The sequence below is a fragment of the Fistularia commersonii genome, chromosome 30 (assembly GCF_037954325.1).
Source record: "Fistularia commersonii isolate RoL2024-O1a breed Wild chromosome 30, RoL_Fcom_v1.0, whole genome shotgun sequence".
NCBI classification, from domain to species: Eukaryota; Metazoa; Chordata; class Actinopteri; order Syngnathiformes; family Fistulariidae; genus Fistularia; species Fistularia commersonii.
Window position 1 is genome coordinate 4,807,693 of NC_141313.1, and position 23,537 is coordinate 4,831,229.

The 23,537-nt window shown below is 44.9% G+C and overlaps 1 protein-coding gene and 1 long non-coding RNA gene across 2 annotated transcripts in view; one reads left to right on the forward strand and one right to left on the reverse strand.

The window, feature by feature from the left end:
* Positions 1 to 23,101, forward strand: part of LOC147216166 (teashirt homolog 1-like) — a 32,871-nt gene extending 9,770 nt beyond the window's left edge. Inside the window, exon 3 of the mRNA XM_086177578.1 lies at positions 18,339 to 23,101. Coding sequence (XP_086033704.1) covers positions 18,339 to 21,667 — 3,329 coding nt within the window. The 3' untranslated portion in view covers positions 21,668 to 23,101. The remainder of the gene's footprint in view (positions 1 to 18,338) is intronic.
* On the reverse strand, positions 4,643 to 5,454 carry LOC147216167 (uncharacterized). Its single transcript, XR_015109111.1, has 3 exons — positions 5,437 to 5,454; positions 5,014 to 5,119; positions 4,643 to 4,900 (listed from the first exon to the last, which is right to left on the reverse strand). It is a non-coding gene; the product is annotated as an uncharacterized LOC147216167 (long non-coding RNA).
* Positions 23,102 to 23,537: the final 436 nt, after the last annotated feature.

Genomic DNA, 23,537 nt, shown 5'->3' on the forward strand with positions numbered 1-23,537 from the left:
TTCGCTGCGCTAACAGGGTTGATTGCAATACAGTTTGAGGATGGCGACCTGTTTTTGAGTCTCCAGTTCAAGAAAACCAAAGCTACATCCATGGGGATGTAGAATACTCACGTTCTTACGGTAATCTGCTATCTCATCCTGGAACTCCTCACCTGGCAAGTGATAGCAAGTGATAGTGGTAGCAATGCAAGGTCAAGGCGATCCGGGCCGATGAACCTTCAGAGGCTCATATTGGCAATCTCTTCCCATCAGCCACCAAAGCTCATGTGCATAAACTGATGCTGGAATGTAAATATTGAGTAGAGTTTCATGTTCGGCTCCAGCTAAGTCAGGTCAGATTTTATTTATATAGCTCACAAACACAGCCACTAAGGATTTTATGGCACCCTCTTACTTTAGGCCCTCGACATGAAATACTGCCTGCATTACCCCTTAAGAATCACATACAACTGCATCTTTTAAGTACTTCTATGAACAATGTAGGATTCCAATTTGGGGAAATACGACTGTAATAATAAGTAATAGCGCTGATATGAGGTTTGTATGCTGACCGTTTGCTCTAGAGTTTCTGTAAAATCTCTCTGCAAAGCAAAATGTACATTTCTCATCTCTGCAGCACTTTTTTTTTTTTTTTTTTTTAAAAAGCCCCCCTCAAGTTCAGCGGAAATCCCATTTAAGTTCAGAATATGAATATTTAAACTTAGCATTTGAACGTTTCATCATTTTTTTTTTTTTTCAAACCAAATTAGGTTTCACACTAAAGGTCAGAAATTCAGTGTGTCTTGTTTTCGGCTGGAGGTGGAGCATGAGATGAGTTGATGAAATACCCATAAAATGTTGAATCTTGGTAGAACTTCAACATTAAACTTTAATTTAACTTCATGGGTCTCGTGCAGTTTTTTTTGTTTATCTCATGAATTTGTGGTGCTCTTTTTTTGGAGGGGGGGGGGGGGGGGGGGACTGGCAAAAATCAATATATCAAAAGCAGAAAGATACTTTTTATTACACGGAAATTTAGGCTAGCTTCTCCACGTGCGAAGAGGTGGGTGAAAGTCAGGGAAGAACATTTCTTTCCCCCCCTTTGAAAAGCGCTTATTTTAACTGATAAGGTGAGTTGAGAGGCAATGAATATCATTTTTTGGACACTAGTTTAGTGCAGATAAGCCATCTGGGAATGGATACAGTTAACAGATGACACTTTGTCCTTGAGAACGGATGCTGGAGGTCACCCAGCCGCTGCTATCTCTTCTTCTTCCACATATCTCTCTCTTTTTTCCTCTTCTTCATCAATATCTCAGCCTTCTCTCTCTCTTCATTTTTTTTTTTTGGGGGGGGGATTACTTGCCTCCCCCTCCTTTCCCTGTAAGCCTTTTCTCATCTTCCTATCTGTCATCAATCTCTATCTTACTGACTCAATTCTCCTCTACCCTGCTCATATTTTCTTTCATCTTCCTCCCAGTCTTGCGCCCTCATCTATCCCTCTCTCTTTCTCTCTCTCCCTCTCACTGGATGTTTTAGAGTCGGTGAAATGATAACAAGAAGAACATAAACTCAATGTCGGAAAAGCAGGGCGTATTTCTCCTCTCTCTCTCTCTTCGCCCCCCCCGGCATGTTATTTTTCAAGGACCTCCGCTTTTCTTTTTTTTCTTTTTGTTGTTTTTTTTTTTTTTTTTTTTTTTTTTTTAATTCATCCGAGTTCAGCCACATTCTGTTGTCACACTCCTTCTGAGTCATAAAAATTCAAAAAGGTCACAGGGCAGATAAGTCTTGTGTTATCTTCTTTGTAGTCTGAACACATGACTGTCACATATTTTCTGAGAGACATTTTCATTCCCCGTTTATCCATAAAGCACGTTGCACGGGGCGGGGGGTGGGAATCAAAGCGTATTTTGTTAGCGCTAGTCAGTTCTGTTTGAGGTTTCTGCTAAAAAGAAACCCATTGAACCTAGTTTGCTTGAGGTTACACAAAGTAATCACTTAATAGCTGCCTGCTTCATTTCACCACTGCACGGGTGGCTGAAAGGGGGTATAGTTTCTCCAGAGCCGGGTCGATTGAGAAACACCACATGCTGTCCCCTCCGAAACGTCCACCCAAATCTTCTCTGAGCCGTCGTTTTTGTCCCAGACACCGACAATCACATAAGCCGAGCCCCGTCGCCGGTAAGTCGTCTGTCCCGAAGAGATCAACGGGAAACCCCAGCTCCACGCGCCTCTCGAAGGCCTCCCGCGTTGTTCCGCGCACACCGGCCCCCCCGCACCTCGCCGCCACGCCGTCCACGTGTTTCTGATCGAGCCGCCGCTTTCTCCCGTACTTACCGTTTCCCTGTCTATCTGCTCCATCTGCCTCGGCTCTCTCTCCCGCTCTCGTCGCCGCAGTGCACGGTGACAGCGCCGCCGCCGCCGCATCACACTAATTACCCAGGAAACACTTTGACATTGATTCATGTTTGTGTAACACTGCACACCAACACCGCACTTCCTACCTGGATGCACCAGCATAAGTATCATGATCGCCGTGCCCCCCCCACCCCCCCCAAACGCCGCACGATATTGTTTCCATATGGTTCATCTGATCGCTGAAGTAACTTGACAGAATGAGGGATTAGGATGTAAAAAAATATCTCAAGTCCGTGGAGTATTTCAATATTACCTCATAAAGCAGTAAAAGTAACCAGATCCAACATAAAAATGTCCCTTGAACATTGTAATACATAAGAGTAATCGTGTCTCTGTAGCTTTTTTTTTTCGTTCATGAATAGGATACATTGTGCTCGGTACACAAGTGTGTGTGTTGCTGTACTTCTACCAAAAGTCCCCTCCAGATACGGTTTAACCTTGTTTTATAATATAATATGATTTAACCACGTAAATACCCCGAAACATATTGGAAGAGGCGCTCGAATTACATCTGTTCTTACCTACCGACCAATTCCGGCCTGCCCGTCAACGCCGCCCCATTTCCTGCTTTGTGTTTAGCCCCATTAGCCGCTAGCGGTGTTCGCACCCGGTTAGCTCCCTCCAGCTAAACACACCGCCGCATCTCCTCCCCGGTGACCTTGCGGAGGCAGCGGCTCCGCGGCGCACATAATCTCCCACTGTTTTTGTGGAGGATGGCGGCTGGCCGTTTTGAGTCTGCCACTCTTTTTTTTTTTTTTTTTTTTCTGCCGATGTTTACACTGAATAAAGTGCTCTCTCTTTTCGGGGCCCGGGGCAGGACGGCCATCATCGACGCCTCTGGTGCCGCACCCGAGCCCCGCCAGGGAACCCATAGTTCTGCCGCTGACCTGGGGGTTGACAGATTATCTTTTTTTTTTTTGTGAACTATTGAATGTTTTTTTTTGCCCGGGAAAAATTTTCAATCTTCGCTTTAAGGAGGGTTGAGAAATCCCCCCCCCCCTCCTCTCCTCGCTTTGGTTGAGGAATGTGAAAACAGCTCTCTAGTTACAAACACAGATAAATGTCGGTACGATCCAGGTCGGACATTTTAGGTCCACACATTAACACGTTTGAAAAGAAGGGGACCTTTTTTTAAAAGAGGAATGTAATATTTCCTCCGCCGGCGGTCGCAGCTACAAGTTGTATTTCTTTTCCCAACGCCGGTCGAAATGGAGCCAAGTGCTCGCCGGTGATCTCACCCCCCCCCCCTCCCCACGCCCCCCACCCGGCCCCCGCAGCATAGCGGCCAGGGGAATCTCTTTCTTTCGGTCGAACCGTTCCCATTCTGCTCACCCGCAGCCTTTGTCGCCGCCTCGTACCCGAAATACATTTGGACTTTGTGTTCCTCGCTTTCAAAGTCAGAGTGGCCACGAACCCGGTTTCAGCATGTCTGAGTGTGTGTATGTGTCTTTTGTGTGTGAGTCATTTCTAGGTGAGCATTGCATTTTTATGTCTAGACAGCAATCACCAGCCAAGATAGCGTGCATTATACTTAATGTTCCCCCAGAGTATCCTATACAGAACCACTGATGATCTATAGTTTGACCGGGAAACTCTTTGTTCCCCGTGATAGATCCTCCGGAGGGTCGTGGGTCAGGATTTTACTCAAGGTGCCATTTTGTAATTACATTCTTGCATCATTATATATTTTTCATGGGGTTTTGATTCCCACACTTTTTTTATAAATTCTAACATTATTAATAGCACATTCCCTCCGATATGTCCCGAAAGGACACCTTAACTAATTTGAGAAAGGGTCAGCATGGAATGAAAGAAGAATGTTTCAATTCTTTGGTTTTGATGAAAATATATCTTTTTTTGTTTTTTGTTTTTTTTGGGGGGGGGTTAAATTTCCACGTAAGAAAAACAGTTACATGGTGTTTTATATCCAGATACAAATTATTTCATTGTAGTAATAGTAACATTCTACTTGATGAAGAAAAACAAAATGTTCGCATTTTAAAAAAAAACGATATCCCTGTCGCGCTGATCAATATTTGGTTTGAGATGTTCGGCCTGTTGCCTAACATTGGCTCTGAGAGCCAAATATGTGATACCCATATAGTTTGGAAAATAGTTTCATTTAAACGAGATTTAGCAGCATGTTTGAAGTTTTTAGAAAGCCATTTAGACTGTGTGTTTGATACAAGAGTGATTTATAAAAAGTATAAACAGCACAACTCTTGAGTCAAAGAGGAAAGCACATTAAGTTTGATCGGTTCTCATGGAGCGCGTCAACGGCGAATCGCTCGAGAGCAGATCTATGAATGTTTTTTTTATCACTTGGACCGCAAACTTTACAAGACGTTTAACAACTGCGATATACAGAGAGCTTCTGTCTGATGTGACAGCGAGCAGTCGCAGTGCTTTTTTTTTTGTTTTGTTTTTTTCGAGTCAACAGAAACGACATGTCCGCCGTCAGCGGGGGTTTCCATCGGTTTTCCATTGCACAAAAAAATGGAATCTGCAAAAAAAAAAAAAAAAACAATTCAAATACGAAACCTGCAAAATATCTGACTGGATGAAAAGGATGCATTTTTGGGGCTGAAATTGAATTCGGCCAGCGGTTGATCGCACCTCTTCTGCTCCTCCGCTGGAGACTGGAAGGCGGAGACATTTGACGGGTGTGGACTGATTCACGGACGACACAGGCGCTCGGATTCATCTGGAAAAGCCTCAAAAGCTGCATTTGAAGGGGGAAAAAAAAATTAATTTCGCCGTAACTACGCCACCTATGCCGGAGCGCCCCTTTTTCCTCGGCTCGTCCCCATAAACCCGACTCTGCAATGCATGAAAACACACAGATCTGCACATTCTGAAAATTACATTTTGATGGAAGCCCCATAAGTCTCTTTGCTATTTGCTCTATGATGCCGCGGCGCGGTAAATAATCAGCTTTACAATGGCAAGCCCCGCAAATGTGATCGGATGAGAAGTAGGGGAAAAAAGAAAATTCTTGTGTTAATCAGATCTCACGTAGATATGGGAAATACCCCTTACCTCCCCACGATTGGAAATGTCTGTACTGTTTAACCACAGGAAGCCACAGAACTATTTTAAAACTACTGTTGGACATTTATAGCCCCGCTCTGCCAGACAGAGGAGCCATTGTGGAGGCTGTGCTGATGGTACGATCCGAGATGGGTGAGAACGTGCGGCCCTCCTCTCGATATTTGGGATTTATTATGTATGGGGGGGGGTTGAATGTCGGGGACATGGGAGCTCGACTGGACCGCCACTGTTGTGTGTGTGTGTGTGTGTGTGTGGAGAAAGTAAGGGCGGTAGAGAAGGAGAGGGATAAAGGGGAGGGGAAAAAAAGAGGAGGAAAAGAGTGACAGCAGACAAAAAAGAAGCAGGGAGGAAGGGGGGGCTCAGGAGGGAGGGATGAGGGAGTGGAAAAAGAGGAGGCAAAGGAACAGAGAAGTGAAAGAGAAATGACTCGAGGGCTTGAGGGATAGAGAGAGGTGAATAAAGCGACAGAGAAAAGTATCAAGGCAATGGTGAAGGGGGGGGGGGAGAAAGAGTGACAGCGAAAGCGGTTGGATAGTGGAGAAGAAAAAGAGAGAGGGGAGGATGTCACCCATGGCTGCCACTCATCACTCACAGCTTAATGACGCTGGGTTTTTTCTTCTTTTTTTTTTCCCCCCCTCCTTCTCCTTTTCTTTTCCGTGGGAGAGGAGGAGGAGGAGGAGGAGGAGGGAGCGCCGCCCGCGCCCAATCAAACGGGGTCATTCAGAGTTCACAACCTCCAGGTGGGACTCTCCTCCGCCGGGGAAATATCTGGTGTGGTTGTGGGAACGGCTCGGGCCGAGAGATGGTTCAGCCAGACATCAGGACGAATGAGCCCGGATGACGGTTAATCAAACTTTCTGAAGGCGTAAACAGGCGGTAAACATGGCTACTCCCCGGTCGTGCTCGCCTGTCGCTCCTTTTTTTTTTTCATTCTGCTGAGGTGCAAACCCTGTGTCCAATTTTTTTTTTTTTTTCATAAGGTTAAATACAAAGCATGTGTGTTTATATGTGTGTGTTTGTTTGCAACAAAAACCGCTCCGGCTGCTTCCTTCTGGGATTGGCCGGAATCCGATTCCAGCATTGGGCTTTTGATTAAGTTTGCGTGTGTTTGTGTGTGTGTGCGTGCGTGCATACATGTATGCGTGCGCGCTTTAGCTCCACTTGTCCTCTCACTCATTTCTGTTTCTGGGAAGCATCAGCCGTTTAAAACTCAAACGGCAGATTTTTTTTTATTTTTTTTTTTCCCCTCGCTCTCCTCCTCGCACCAAATTTGGGGAACAGCTGGGGCGGCCATGATGATGATTTGTCTCTCTCTGCCCGTCCGCTTGACAGGTCGAGAGCATGCACACACACACACACACACACACTCTTGCACGCTAACTAGTAGGCATGCACACACACACACACACATACACAATTAAACACAGTCTGTATCACAGACAGACAGACAGGCACAAACACTTACACGCACACACACACACACAACTGCAGACACATACCCCTTATAAGAGGCCATGTTTTTAAGTTGCTGCCAAAACAGTCTGATTTCCTTGAGCCTGGGCGGCCATACATCAGCTAGGGGCCTCCCAACCCGGATGGCAGGGGCTGACAGAATGACATGTGTCATTTATCAAACGAGGGGCGCCGGGCCTCAGGAAAAGAACAGACTGCCGCGTGACAAAGCCCCCAGAGAGCTCTTCTCCTCGCACGGCGTAGGGAGTGTGTCACGGGGTAGACACTGACAAATCTACGGGGGTAGAACACACATGGATACACACTGATGCCAGACGCGCAAGCGGCGGAAACTAGCCGACAGGCACTTTAGATAAAAACTCCCGATTACCCATTACATCCAAAAAGGCTTTGCCGCTTTAAAAGTCTTGTTAAATACTAAATGAACGCAAAAAAAAAAATATGTGTATGTTTTCAGGAGTCTGACTCGTTGGCGGCGGACCTACAAATACACATACCCACACATACACCCACATGTATGTTTCCCTTGAAGCCAGAAGATCCACAGCCAAACCTTTTCCTGTTGCCAGCAGCCGGCTTGTGTATATATGTATGTGTATGTGTGTGTGTGTGTGTGTGTGTGTGTGTGTGTGCCCGTCATTCTTAATGAACGGTCACTGGCTGCTGAAAGGAACTCTTGGTTGCCAGCTCTTTTCTTTCATATCCACGTTGCCGCATACCCACAATCTCCCTCTCTTCTCCTTCATTATGTCTCCTTCCATCCTCCCTTCCCCTGCCTCGTCCCACTCTCTTTCATGATCCCCCCCTCCGCCCCTTTTTTACTCTTTCCATAGCCTCTTCATTTGTCTTCATAAGCCTAATTTATTCTCTCTGCCAGATGCAAGCTGACAGCCATCAGTCTCTCTCCCACACAGACACCGCCGCACATACCTGACCCCCCCCCTCCCCAACCGACGTGCAGACAAATACACAAAACACGCAAAAGCGCCACTCCTACTCCGGCTTTCATTTACCCACGCGCGCAGACGCAGTCCGCACTACCTCACCACCTCGCTTTGCTCTGAGGTCAGCGCCGCAGTCGCGTACCCTCTGTTTTACCCCTGTCCTCCACCCCTCCAACCCTCAGAACCCTCCCATTAACATTACTGAAGATGGATGTGTCCTCATAGCGGAGATTGATTGTGGATATAGAGTTATGGTGCCATTTATGTGTGTATGTGTGTGTGTGTGTGCGCGCGCACGTTGTGTGTGTATGAGATGGAGGGCACTTTGGCGCTGAAATGTGAGGGAGGCAGGCTTTTCTCTCGTTTCCAGAATCTTACAGCCGTTCGTTGTCTGTCTGCGGTCTGATATTGTGCTCTGTTGAAGGATGGCTTCCTCTCTTCCTGCCTCCCTCTCTTTCTCTCCCTGACCGTGGAGCTGTTCATAGCAAGTACACACACACACACACACACACACACGTGCACGCACATACACACACAAACACGCACACATAGTTACACACAGACACAATTAGGTTGAGATGGCTACTGATACTAGCTCACTTTAAGAGCCCAGTACATAATTTACTCTAGGGCTTTTTCAACCCTTAATCCCTCCTCCCATCCCTCATTTCTTCTTTTGTCAGTTTATTGCCATGGCCATCAAGAAAGGAAAAAAAAAGAGAGACACACACACACAGAAAGATATACACACACAAACTCTCTCTCTCTCTCTCTCTCTCGCTCAAAACTCCTGTTTTATGCTTTTGTGCTATTTTTTGTTATGCTTGTGTGGTATTCATCATGCTTTAAACCCTAAACTAATGTTGAAACGACACAGTAGAACTTTGTTTAATGGAACGCCAGACTTCAGCACTGGTTTGTCACTCCGGCAGGCAGAATGAGGGAGAAAATGTGGCGATGCATAAAGGATAATGGTTTCGCCGGCGCACAATCGTTGGAATTTCCCCGGTGACACATGCAGTTAAAAGCACTAAAATGTTTGGGGACGTTCGGTTGTCCTGAACAGCCTTGAGCCCTCAGGGTTTGCGGTTCTAATTAATTTCCCTAAAGTGACTTTATGGTTTTTAACGTTGTGATTTTTTTTTTTTTTTTTTTTTTCTTTTTCTATTATTGTCTCCCCACATGCTGGGAAAATAGGATGTAAGGCTTGTCTCTCTTGTTTGCAGGCCTGTCTGACACACTGGAAGCCTGCGTCTTACCATGAAGTAGATCCGGAAAGCTTAAATAAACTACGCCGTTGTAGAAGTGTTTGCTCTCTTGCTCTTGCAAATCAAGACAAATACCCAGATGATATAGCTGCCTCAGCAAGAAGTAGAAGTGGTCCGGAGAAGTCAGACAACATGAAGCTGTGTTTTAGCTTGTCTCCATTGATTTTACCCCGAACACTCCATGGAAAGTATATTGCCAGACACTTTGTATAGGTCAACCTGTTAGCAAATGAGGAAGTGTTCTTGCTAGCCAAGGGTTTGTTTCTTTTTTTTTTGCTGAATTTAATGACTGTTTAAAGGATCTGTGCACCATCTTTGGAACAAATTGAAATGTGGGGGTAAATGTTGCTGAAAGAACAGAACAGCTTTTTGTAAGTAGGCAGTAAGGCATATGGTGCTAACACTAGCCGCTTACAGCTAGCCTGTCTGTGAGTTTGAGTATAGCTAGCTTGGCAACTACTCGGTTTTAAGGCCATGCTTGTCTTTGTCATCTCTTTTAGTTAAATATAAACTCTGTATAAATCCTGGTGCGGTGATTTAATTAAAAACTATTGAAAATGATAATTAAGGCACACGGTGCAAGCATTGCACTGTATGGCTAGCCTGTTGGATTTGTGTGAGCAGAGCTAGCGACTCCATTTTAAGGCTCTGTTTGTCTTTCTTGTCACTTTTATCCAAATGTATAACTCTGTATGAATCAGTGTGTTGTGATTTAATTAAAAATGATTAAAAATTGATAATTAAGTCGCACGGTGCTTGTCATGGCTAGCCTGTTGGCATGCATGAGTGTAGTTAGCTACTCAATTTTAAAACCCTTGCTTCTTTGTCACCATTGTGATCAGAATGTCGATTTAGAACAATTACAATGATAATCCACTAAACAGCGAGCCCGTTGATGCTGCGAGTGTAGCAAGCAACTCCATTTTAAGGTCCTGCCTGTCTTTAGTGAAAAGTGAGATGGTGTTGCTAAGATAGCCGGTAGCCTCATACTCAATGAGGCTAAACTAACACAGAAATAATCGAGAATTTTTTTTTTAATTTTATTTTTTTTTACAATTAAACATGCCGCTGCTGGCAGATGAAATAAATTATCCACAGCCTTGCTATTTTAAAAATTAACCGTGCTGAATAATGAATTTTAACATTAATCTGAATAACCAAATGTTAAAATGTGAGGTCAAGCTGCAGTCAAGAGGCGCATCCGTCGTGGTCCAGGTCGAGGGGCTGTGTGTTGTTTTCGTCTCGCGGATAGTCGACGTTCTAAATCTGTGGTGTGTCTGTGTGTGTGTGTGTGTGTGAATGTCGGGTTTATTTTCTGAGCTTGTGCGTTTATCCTCGAAATTTCACAACGCTTGTTCTTTCACAGAGGTGAGATGATTGACAGGATATGCCCGGCATATTCTCGCCGTAGATCGTCCCCACGCTACACCACCCCCTTATTTGACCACCGTCCCTTTTCATTCATGGTCAACTAACATTTCGGAAAATATATTTTCCATTATCGTCTATTGATTTCGGACCATATGAGATCAGAAACGCAATTCTTTGCGCGTGCCGATTTTTTTTTCGCGCGTTTCCAGACACCCATAAGAACACATATTTCATTTGCAAAGATGAGCGGCGCAGCGCTGCCGTGCCAGTTTCTGCTGAGACGAGGCCTTGAAGGCGTTTCCTTCCCGCAGAGAGCAAAGGATGAGATTTGTCGACGTGTGTGTACCTACAAGTGTATGTGTGTGTGTTTCTTTTTTATTTTTTTTTTGTTTCCTGCCCTGTCTTTCTTTCCTGTTCTGTTTTGTTCCTCAACAGTCTACAAAGTAGACGGCCTGTGTGAATTAAGGGGAGGGCTGACAGCGCAGAGAAGTTGATTGATGGCTTATTGTGAAACCGGACTCGGCTAGACCGAGCTGGTTAGGTTGTGACCCTCTTTTGGCCCCGTGCCCTCTCATTTCCCTCTTTATTCTGGCCTCTTTTTTTTTTTTCTCTCTCTCTCTCTCTCTCTCTCTCCATGGATCAAACCATTTACCTTTGTCTGTCTCTAACATGCGTGCTCAAATAAACAGAGAGCGTAAATACACATGTACGTGGAGACTGTACAAACACTTCCTCTTCATGCCTCCACTCCCCTCCCACCACCACCACCACCACCACCCCCTCGCACCTCCAAACTCATCATTGCCGCCATCATTCAGCCTTCGCCGTTTCCTTTCTTTCTTCCTCCTCTCGCTTTGTTTTCTTTGTCCCAGCTCCGTCAGGACAGGCTTTGTCCCATGAGTCATGTCATAAGGTTTCGTTTTACAGCCTCCAGTCATTCAGGTCCCGGCTATTCGAAAAACACTGGTCGCTCTCAGGAAAGAACAAGCGTAGCAGATCCAGCGCTGTTTTTGATTTTGACAGAACGTCCCGGCCGCCGAGCGTCTTCGCGCCTTGTCTGAGGAACCCGGCGAAGGTTCAGACAAAGTTTAAGTCGAGGCTCACTTTAAACTGCGGTTCAGTTTACTCGGTTGTTGTTTTTTTTTTTTTCCTCACCCGCGCAACGATTTTCTGCTCCTGTTCACCATACAACCATAGTGATTTATGGTAATTATCCATCTTGAGGTCATCCATCAACTGGTTGTTGCTAGGCAATGGGAGCAGCTGTTGTTTAGTCGGGGGAAGCTCTACTGTCAGGGGCAGTGCAGGTGAACGCAGAAGACGGCGGCGATGAAGAAAGGATGAAATCTTATTATGAATGCGGTTTGCTCGTGTTGCAATTTATGCTTTCATATAAACAGGGGCGGCATATAACCGTGTCATCGGCTGTTGTTTTAAGTGGTAAAACTACAGCAGAAAATCAAGACGGTACATGTTATATATCAATTTCAGTGTCATGTGTGACACGGTAACACCGTGGAACTTTGCTCGACAACCAAACCGATTTGGCTCCCATCTCATGTTGCCGACGTGGACATCAGCGCCCGGCATTGGTTGACTGAGCCCCTGTCACGTAATTTTTAATTAGCATTAGCAATCCTTTATCTGCGCTTTGCCTCAAAACAAACCAGATGGTTTGAAATGTCTGGGCGGCACCGCGGCACAATCGTAGCTTGATTGTTGGGGGGGGTGCGATGATCTAATGGCAGTTGTTTCCTCAGAACAAGCAGTCGCTGACAGTCCGGGGGAAAAGGTGATTTATACCTCACTGGCGTGGCATGTCAAAACTGGCTAATGGGAAATCTTAGCACAGTGTAACAATAAAAAAAGAAAATGAGTGTAACATGGAAAGAAAAAAAAACTTTAGGCTTTAATTTAAGCCTGCATCTTCCAACCGTGGCACTGCAATTGTCACTTATACTTTATGTCCTATCTTTTTATTCATTTTTTTTTCAATTCATATTTATCATTACTGAATAGCAATAATAATAATCTGTGATCACCAGAATATTTCATTTCCAATTCATAATTGAATCCCCGTATGGAACCGCAGGAGGATTTGACCTTTGCATCGGGTTTCAGCCACTGAATCCATTGTTTTCGCCAGGTTGTGGAAGCCGAGAAGGTGGACTTATAAAACACAGGAGCCACTGGAAGCCCTCGAGCCACGGTGCCATATGGTGGATTATTTCATGCGGGCCGAGGAGGGTGGGGCCGCTGGCTCGGCTTTAACATGTCTAGTCAAGAAAGGTAGCGGGGAGATTATGACATCTGCGTGTTAGCTTTGGACACATTTAGGAAACCGGTACGTTTGAAGCCTCGTGCGGTGTTATAACGTGGCAAGTATGCAAGAGTCGGGTCAGTGTGAGCAGGAAAATAAAATCCTATTTGAAGAGACAAAGCACACCGGGGTAGAGATGGACAGGTTTCAATTCAAAAGGGTCTTTTTTTTAACATTTTCGCCTTAATGACAATCCTGAGCAAAGAAAAGTTCTGGTCTAAGATCAAACTGAATTCCCTCTGCACTAAATGCTGACCTTATTTCTACAATTTGAGGCAGGGAGTGATCGGCCATCAAACAAAAGAGAGGTCAAAATCAGCCCGTCAAGACTTCTACTATTTGCTGATATTGAGAGGTGGAAGGAATCTGGCCGTGTGTGTGTGTGTGTCCGTGTGTTTGGGGGGGGGCATCAAAAATGCAAAAACTTATCATTTAACCTTGAGTGCTGCACTGCAGGTTGTTGCCGCCGGTGGAATCGCCATAAAAATAAATGATGGCGGGATGGAAATGAAGGTGTTGGTGCACCCCACCTCCCACACACACACACACACACACACACACACACACATACACACACACACACGTCAGATAGTCATGTACATGCAGCTTGAGAATACAGGACAATCGTTCGCCACGTTAAGATGTGAAACCCCCCCCCCTCGCCAGATTAAAGTGCGAAAGCGAAGATACTGTAAATCAGATTAGATATATATAACAAAAATACGATTTATACGGTTTGATTTTATCCAAGTTATCATCTTCTAATTTCCTACCGTGATCTCAAAGTGACCGTCGAGTGTTACCCATCTTGACTCTTGAAGCCGACTTCATATGAAAATCCTAAATAGCTACATTATTTGTGCGGCACTAACGCTGTTCTTCTTTACCACCGTGTGTGTGTGTTGTTCATGAAGGGGCCCAAAGAGAGCGTTAGCTTCCACCGAAGCTAACGACTGCCACGGCCACGACTGTCCCAGAGAGAGGAAGAAAAAAAAAACGAGCAAAGAGGACGGGCTGACAGGGATTGCCTGACATACTAAGCATTACCATAATTGGCTTTTCTACATGATAGGACAGAGGAAATAATAATGTCATTTTATTTACAGCCGTCTCTCTGCTGAAACGCACAAACACACACACACCCGCACCCATACAGGTCAATGACACACACTGATCAGGCCTGTCCAAGTCCATCAGAGGTGAGTGGCAGGGAATAGAGGGGCCGGTGACAAAGCGAAACGGGGGAGAGAAATAAGACTGCCACGCCGGGGCTCCCATTTTGAAGGGCCGCTAAACGGTGTGAGGGAGCCTCGCCCGCCGCCCCGCTCTGAATGCGGCGCTCGGCCACGCCGGGCAAATCAGCGGGATGAAAGCTGGCGGAATTGGACATTAGCACTGCAAATAAGGGCCGGGATTGCCCTCCTCTCGGAGACAACATGAATAAATGAAGAAGGTTCAGACGCGGAGGCCTGTGTGTGTGTGTGTGTGTGTTTTATGTTTGGGTGCAGGTGTGTATGAAAATGAGAGAGGGAAAAGTTTTGTTGATTGTGCCAGCAGCGTGTCACACTGAAGTTATCTCACCCTGTGACATCAATCCTCCCAATCTCCAGGGTTTTCAGGGGCGAGCCGTGGGTATAATGTCTACATACTTAATGATCTGTGCTTCCACAAGCAGACTTATATTTCAAATTCAATTTTATTTTATTTATTTTTTGTCCTCTACTGTTCCCCAAGATAAGAATATCTTTATTATTTAATCAAATAATGTAATGGCTGCCCAAATTGTTATGAAATCACAGAATTGATAACCCAATTACTTTTATGAGCACTGCACAAGTTACTGTCCGCTAGTTACTACGTTATTAGCGGGTCAACAAGAAACATAAACATAAAAGAATAATGTTATCCGGTGCCAATAATATACGTGCTTTCTATTTTACAGATTATATAATTTATTTGTATGTACTCCAGCACTTGTGCTCCCAAGATCCTGCAGATACCCAGTTCTTGTTAGCAATTTGTTTGTAGCATTTTGGTTTGTGGTTGTTTTCATCCCAACTAGTAATAATTTTCTAATAGTGTGAAAAAAATCTTATTATTTTGTGATGTTTTTTTTCAATAGAGAATTTTATTCATTATATTTGCAACTTGAAGGAGCCATGGTATGACACTGTAATCACCCATTACATCACAAGTTGTTAGTTTTGGTGCACACAGAGCTTGTTAGATGAAAATATGATTTTTATTTTTTCAATTTTCTTCAGCAGATGGCAGTTTCGATAATTCTGGCTTTGAGTTAACAGTCCAGCTCAGCCACTTTTCATATATATTTGAAAATTCACTTATATAATACACAGTAATGTGAGGATAATACATAACCATAATTCACACACTTAAAAAAAGGAAATCATTGTCATTTGCGCTTGTGTGTGTGTGTGTGTGTGTGTGTGTGTGTGTGTGTGTGTGTGTGCGCGCACGCGCATTTCAGTGGAGTCATTTGTTTCTGACGTTTGTGATGCTTAGGGGTGTGCAAGGCATGTTATATATGGACCTCACACATCTTGTGTGTGTGTGTGTGTGTATGTGTGTGTGTGTTTGTGGAGGAGGGGGAGGAGGGGGATGTCCTACTGTGGTGTCACCTGTCTGCAGCGGGAAATCCTGGGCCCTGAGCACAACAATAGTGACAGGCTCCTCTCCAAACGCAGATGGCTTCGCTTTCCTCCCGCCAGCCACATTGCATCCCTGCTCGCAACACACACACACACACACAAACACACACCTCTAAAGGGGATCAGCTACACAACTCAGGAACTAATTCTCATACACATTAGTTTGTTGGATAATGTTTAACTTGTTTCCCTGTCATGTTTCTTTCTCAGTCATATATGCAGTACGCACACACCTACACACTCACAGTCTCACACACACACACACCTCCCGTTCACTGGTCTAAACACATCTTTTTTTTTCCTCTTTTCAGAACTTCCCCTCGTTTCCCTATCCTCCGTGACAGCACAAAGTGGGCTTACATTTTTGACTGACAACCACAACAGACACCTACTCACCCGCAACCCCCCCCCCCCCCTTCCTCCTCTCCCCCCGCCCCCGTTTTAATCCCCTCCCCATGCCGCTCTCCCTCCCTCCCCCTGAACTCTTTTGTTCTGAGTGACGCTCAAAAGGCGCCGTGTCAGCATCTTTTCCATCTCTGATTGCCTTATTAGCCGGCGGTGGCACCCGCAGCTTTTTGTAACACAGATGGTGAAGGAGGAGGCTAGTGTGTATGTGTGTGCGCGCGCATACACGCGTGCGTGCGTGTGTGTGTGCGTGCGTGAAGGGATGTAAGGGGAGTTGTGTTTGTTGTTGTTTCTTTCCCCTCCCACCGCTTCTTAGAGCTTGTTTGCGTGGACACTGACACCCCGGGCTGACACTGACACACTCTTGACACGGATGCCTGTCAAGACAACACGCAGAGTGGATGGCAGGGGGGAAAAACCCCGAGTTTTGTGTCAGTGCACTTTGTGTGTGTGTGTGTGTGTGTGTGTGAATGCGCGCGGAGTTGTTTTTTTTTTTTTTTTTTTGTAAGGCTGTCAGGTTTCTCTCACTTCGTCAGCTAAGCTGCTTTTGTTTTTAACCACTTTCACCACATTGACTGTGAATGGCTTCAGTTTTGCATGGATTTCAATGAAGCAGGCCGCATCAAGATTAGGAGGATGAGACAGGTTGAAAGAATGAACAGCGGCGTTGAATAAGGTCAATTTTTACCTACATTTGGTGAATGGCTTAAGTAAAGTGGATGCAGCTCATATGCAATTAAGGGGTTTTGCAGTTAAGGATAAAAGTAGCACTGAAATAGAACAATTGAAAGGGGGTAGTGGGGGGGGATTCCGTTATATTTTATGCAGCACTCTCCGGCATGATGGATCCTCACTCACAGCCCTTCTCTCTCTCTCTCACGCTCACACACACACACACACACGCATACACACACATTCACACACATAAAAGCAAACGGGAGATGCAGCTGTTGAACCTCCAGCTTTTTCCCAGGCAGCAATAACTGGCACCTCACAAACATCAGGTATTATGTCCATTCCGATTATGGGATAGAGTGCTACATGCTGTTTGAAGCTGACAGCACATCTGCCTCCACACTGGAGACTGATTCTGGCACCTCAGACAAGCATCTTATGAGGGATGGATCGGGGAGGGGGAGGAGCTGCTTTTCGCGCATTTAACCCTCTATTTGTCCTTCGCTTTTTCCTCGCTGTCGTATTTTTTTGGGTTGCATTAGTCGTTCTAATAACACTTTGGCGTTTTTGTTCATTTTTAATCTCCTTTTAAAAAAAGATACACCCGGTTCTGTGAGTACTCGAGGAGAATAGGCAATAACAACACGGCTGTCATGTCCACTGTCTGTTTCCGAGCATCACGCTGTGAGGACTTCCACATCCGGTGCCAAGTTGACTCCAGCCAGCCCTGGCTTTGGCAGGGCTAACGGAGCTGGCATTCTCCCCCCGCCGTCTCTTGCTTTTGAATCTATACTATGTATGGCCTGTTGTAGGAATAAATCTATTAAATAAAGAGAGGACCGGCAATTTCTGACGATTTGTCATGAAATTCAACTGATGAATAGAGTGGTTCGTGTATGTATGCTGCAAATCCATCTTATAATTCATCGCTATACGATCGCGAGTCTAAGCGAGCGTTCACTTTTTTCTACAGCCCTTGTTTTCTTTTGTGTATGATTATGTATAAAATGTCTCACCGCGAAAACGAAATCAAAAGACTTTGGGATTTGCTCCCGATTCAGTTTGCTCGTTCACCAGCATTCTAACCGCGAGGAAACACTTTCTGCCGCTCGTCCTTGTATCTGAAAGCTCTGTGTTGTGGCGTTCGATACCTTCATTAGCCACTGCGGTAAAGAGGACTATCTGTCACTGTCAAGATATAGATGTGTGCTACTTTAATACTAAAAACCTGTGTCTGCTGGGGATGCTCACAGAAATATATGCTTTTTTTTTCCCTTTTTTTTGAATAGCCATTTTGAACCACCTTATTGAGTCATTTTGGTCCTATTTTAGTGTCAGATATACACTGCTCAAAAAAATAAAGGGAACACTTAAAAAACACATCCTAGATCTAAATGAATGAAATATTCTTATGAAATACTTTGCTCTTTACACAGTTGAATGTGCTGACGACAAAATCACACAAAAACGATCAATGGAAATCAATTGTATCAACCATGGAGGTCTGGATTAGGAATCACACTCAAAATTAAAGTGTAAAAACAAACTCCAGGCTGATCCAACTTTGATGTAATGTCCTTAAAACAAGTCAAAATGAATCTGTGTTGCTTCCTGAGTGGACACTATTATTTCACAGAAGTGTGATTGACTTGGAGTTGCATTGTGTTGTTCAAGTGTTCCCTTTATTTTTTTGAGCAGTATATATACTGGAAGTAGGAATCTGAACATATCATTTGACTGTTCCCCCTTTTTCCATATTTTTCAGCTTACGGACCCGAAGATGACTTTGGGTTGGAGAAGAACGATGAAGAGGAACACCTGCAGGATGACGGCCTCTCTCTGGACGGTCACGATGCCGACTACTTGCTTAATGAAGACGAGGACGCAAGAGATCACTACAGTGGCCAGAACTCTCCTTTCAGCAACGGCACCAACCCCGATGCTGGGTACGCCTCTCCGCTCAGCACCACCAGTGACCAGCTGGCAGATCTCAAGACGACGTCCCTCCCGGGCGATGGTCAGGAAAAGGTTGAAGAGAAGCTAGAGGAGAGCACGGAGTCCATCAACGGCCTCTCGCTACAAGACAGTTTGGCAAAAATGAAAGCCGTCTATGCAAACTTGATCTCTGAGGCCTCCTGGTCCAGCATTGCTCTGGATATCCTAAAAAGTAAACAAGGGAATGATGTTGTTGCGAGCAACAGCAACGGGAGTAACCATAAAGGGAGCAACGGGTTCCTGAACAATCACAGCCAGGCGAGCATCCTGTCAAAGAGATGCGGCATGAGCCACGTCTCCACTTCGACCGATATCACCACCAGCAGTGCGACCACAAGATCTGTCTCAAACAGCAGCAGCACCAGTGTCAACTCCGGTAGCGCAGGGGGATTAGCCTACGACTGGCACCAGGCGGCACTGGCCAAAACCTTACAGCACACTCCATACCACCTTCTTCCTGAACCTAGCCTTTTCAGCACTGTACAGCTCTACAGACAAAACAATAAGCTCTACGGGCCTGTTTTTACAGGTGCCAGTAAGTTCAGATGCAAGGACTGCAGTGCAGCGTATGACACTTTGGTGGGCCTGACGGTGCATATGAATGAGACGGGCCACTATCGTGACGACAATAAGGATCCCGAGGACGACCGCGGCAAGAAGTGGTCCAAGCCACGCAAGCGTTCTTTGCTGGAGATGGAGGGGAAAGAAGATGCGCAGAAAGTTCTTAAATGTATGTACTGCGGTCACTCTTTCGAATCCCTGCAAGATCTCAGTGTGCACATGATCAAAACGAAACACTATCAAAAAGTGCCTCTAAAGGAACCAATGCCAGCCCTCACCTCAAAGCTTGTTCCACCGACCAAAAAGAGAGCATTTCAAGAATTGATGTCCCCAAGCTCCCCGGAGTCCGTCACATCCGGCATGCCTCTGGGGGAGACACCAAAAGACCAAAAAGTGGCCAATCCCTACGTCACTCCGAACAATCGATACGGTTACCAAAATGGAGCAAGTTATACCTGGCAGTTCGAGGCGCGCAAGGCGCAAATTCTTAAGTGCATGGAATGCGGCAGTTCACACGACACCTTGCAACAACTCACGGCCCACATGATGGTTACAGGACACTTTCTCAAAGTAACCAGTACAGCCTCCAAAAAGGGTAAGCAGTTAGTTTTTGATCCCGTCGTTGAGGAAAAGATTCAGTCTATTCCTTTACCACCAACCACCACAAGACTTCCAGCGCCCAACGGGAAATCACAGCCTGACTCTCCGATGCCGCCAGCTAGTCCAGAGGAGAAAAAGGAGGAAAAGGACGAAGAGACAGAAGAGGAGAGCTTTAAGACCACAGAGCCAGATAAAAAGATTAAAGAGGAGAAAGAAGATGCACCGGAAAAATCTGATAAGCCGGGAAAGGCTGTATCCTACCAATATCTGAGGGAAGAGGACTTAGAAGAGGCACCTAAAGGAGGCCTGGACATCTTAAAGTCTCTGGAGAACACCGTTTCGAGTGCTATCAGCAAGGCCCAGACAGGCACGCCAACTTGGGGTGGATATCCCAGCATCCACGCTGCCTATCAGCTTCATGGATCTTTAAAGTCTGCTTTGCCACCCTGCGCACAGGTTCAGCCTTTGTTCAGCAGCAACAGTTTGAAGGTGCTGTCGACCGAGCTGGGCTCTCTGGTGCATTCACCGAACAGCCCCTCTCCGCCACCAAGCCACAAGAACAATGTGCGGGCCATGGAGAAGCTAGTGGAAAAGGTGACAGGGAAGACTTTAGTCAAGAGCGAAAAAGAAGAGAGACCCTTTGAGACGAAAGCGAGATCCACAAGATCTCCATTGCAGAACCACAAGGATAAGCAAACGTCATCCAGTCAGGAAATCTTGAAGCCAGTTAAAATCTGTACCCCAGAGGACCAGAGTGAGATCAGGGGTCAAGAAGACGAGCAGCTGGAGGGTAAAATCGATACCCTGATAAAGAGAGAAGTGGCTTCGCCCAAAAAGCCGGTAAGCAACGGCGGCAGTAACCTGAGCATCATCACAGACCACTCACCTGAGCAACCACTTGTAAACCCTCTCAGCGCTTTGCAGTCCATTATGAACAACCATTTAGGAAAAGCTGCCAAAGTGTCCACTCCCTTCATTGATCCCTTCGCAATGCTCTATAAAATCAACACCAACTCCGTCCAAATGAAACAAACTGAGCCTGCCAGTCAGTACAGCAACGACGGTGACGACGACCAACCAATGGACCTGACGAAATCCAAAAACTCAAGTGGATGTACAGTTAAGAGTAGTACCGCTACACCTAACAGCATCAGCAAATCGGTTTCTAAAAGTATCTCCCAAACTTGCTCTCCGCCCCTTCGGGAGAATGCGTTGATGGATATTTCTGATATGGTGAAGAATCTGTCAGGTCACTTGACCCCAAAGTCTACAACGCCGTCGTCTATCTCCGAAAAGTCCGATGTTGACGGCTCTACGTTCGAGGACGGCTTGGAGGAGCTGTCTCCCATCCAGAGGCGGAAGGGCAGGCAGTCAAACTGGAATCCCCAGCACCTCCTGATCCTCCAGGCCCAGTTCGCCTCGAGTCTTAGGGAAACCCCAGAGGGAAAGTTTGTGATCAGCGATCTCGGGCCCCAGGAGCGGGTCCATATCTGTAAATTCACTGGTCTTTCAATGACTACTATCTCGCATTGGCTGGCCAATGTCAAATACCAGTTAAAGCGGACAGGGGGCACAAAGTTCCTAAAAAATATTGACTCCGGCCAGCCTTTGTTTTTGTGCAGTGACTGTGCATCCCAGTTCAGAACTCCCTCGTCTTACATTCACCACCTGGAGTCCCATCTCGGTTTTACTCTGAAGGACCTCTCGAAGCTTTCGATAGACTTGATAGAGCAGCAAGTCGGCAGAATGGAGGACAAGACTTTGAGCTCGTCCGGAATCACAGAGGAGGACATCGGCTCCATATATCAGTGCAAACTGTGCAATCGGACCTTTGTGAGCAAACACGCAATAAAATTGCACCTCTGCAAAACACACGGAAAGTCTCCGGAGGACCACCTCATTTTTGTGAAAGAGTTGGAGAAGTTTGATAAACAATGAAGTCAGACGAACCTGACGGCATGACAGATTCCTGTTGCACTATAACTCCAAGCTTCAATCTGTCATAACAGATAGTGCCACAACTGTATAAAGCATTGTTACCATATATATATATATATATATATATTATAATGAAAACATGGTAGCGTTACACAATATAGTGTAATTATTCAGTGATTCATTATAGCGGGAGCTTGCACTGCAATGGTTCAAAGCTACATTGTAAAAGTCAACTTTTTTTTGATGACATAAATGTACCAAAATGGTGTTGCAGCCATGGCACTATGTAGTCACTGACTGATTGTTGCTTTTATTTTTTTTTCCTTTTTTTTTTATTTTTTTTTATTTTTATTTTTTTTTTTTATGCACTGCATCTTTTCTGAGCCTTTTGGAATAGTCGTCTGTTGTTTTTAAAACTGGACCATGATCTTATTTTGATCACTGTTTTTGAATGATTTTTGAAAAAAAGAAATATATACATGTATATGTATGTATAAGTGTGTGTTTGTCTATATATACATATATATGTGTATATATATATATAAACACGACTTGCATTTTATTATTTATGAGACTGTTTGTGCATGATTTTATGTAAAGCAGTAAGCATAGGTCTAATGAAATTTCAGCCCTTTTGACAAGATTAATGTCCCCGTTTGACAAATTTATAGCCGTTACTATGAAGGTAAAAGCATCCATTTGAAGGGTGGTGTTATAAAAGTAAAAAAAAAGCACTTTAAGGAAGTGTAAATCGATGAAGAAGTGAAATGTGTAGAAAGAAATAAAAGGCCACGCTCGGTTCCCCATTGTTAAGCAATCGGCGATTGCTTGGGGAATCATTTGTGATATTGTTTTTTTGTATTTGCCACTGAATAGCAGAAAATCCGACGAAATGTTTAGAGTCATTGTTTCTCTAGTTAAGTATGATTTCCTGGTCGTCACACCATGTACAGTATTTGCGTTCGTAGGCTACCAATTTTATTATTGTGAATCTACCGTTGTAAAATTACCGAAGTTGAAAACTTATCGTATGAATAATCAGCAAGTATGTATATGCGTATGTTAGCATATCTTGCTCTTTACAATTAAACATTATTTGTACTGTGTGCATTTTTATAATGTTATTTTCTAGACAAATATTGGGGAAAATGTATAAAGCTACAGAGTATTGTTGGACCACGGTGTTCCTTTTTCAGTAAAAAAAAAAAAATGAAAAAAGAGAAAAAAAAAAAAGCAAGGTCCCTCAGTGTGGTTTACATAAGATGACAGAACTTTACTGGCATGTGCTCTGATACATGGTATTATACAGTACATACATTGAAAGTATAAATTCTCACGCAGTGATAGTTTTTCAGATTTTATCATCATGCCAATTATTCACAATGGCATTCTTTTATCCTCAGCTGTAAAATAAACTTCATGTCCTGGATTAAATTTGCCGTGTGTCTTCAGTAATTCGCGCCGCACGAATTCAGGGACGGCCGAGCTCCGAGCACGACGTCGAACGTGAGATCTGTTTGTTGTCCCTCCAACCTGTTGCAACTGTTTCCTAATTGTGAAATGACAGATTATGTTCTCGCAGGATTTTCAGGGAAACGTGACACAAGAGAGGACCCCTTGTGTTCTGGAGAGGATCCGATGAAAAGTGTGAGCTAACCCTTCATCATCGGCATCGCGGGGCCACATTTGCGGCCTCCAACTTGCTGGTTTGTGTTCGTTGTATATTGACATTTGCCACGCGAAACAGCAGTTCAGCAATGCAGTGTAATCTGGATTGTGGTCCAAGCAGAGACCGAGAACCTGAAGAGAAGCGCGAGCCAAGGACAGATCAGTCCACTTGGCGTGACAGATGCTTGATCGCCTCTCAACC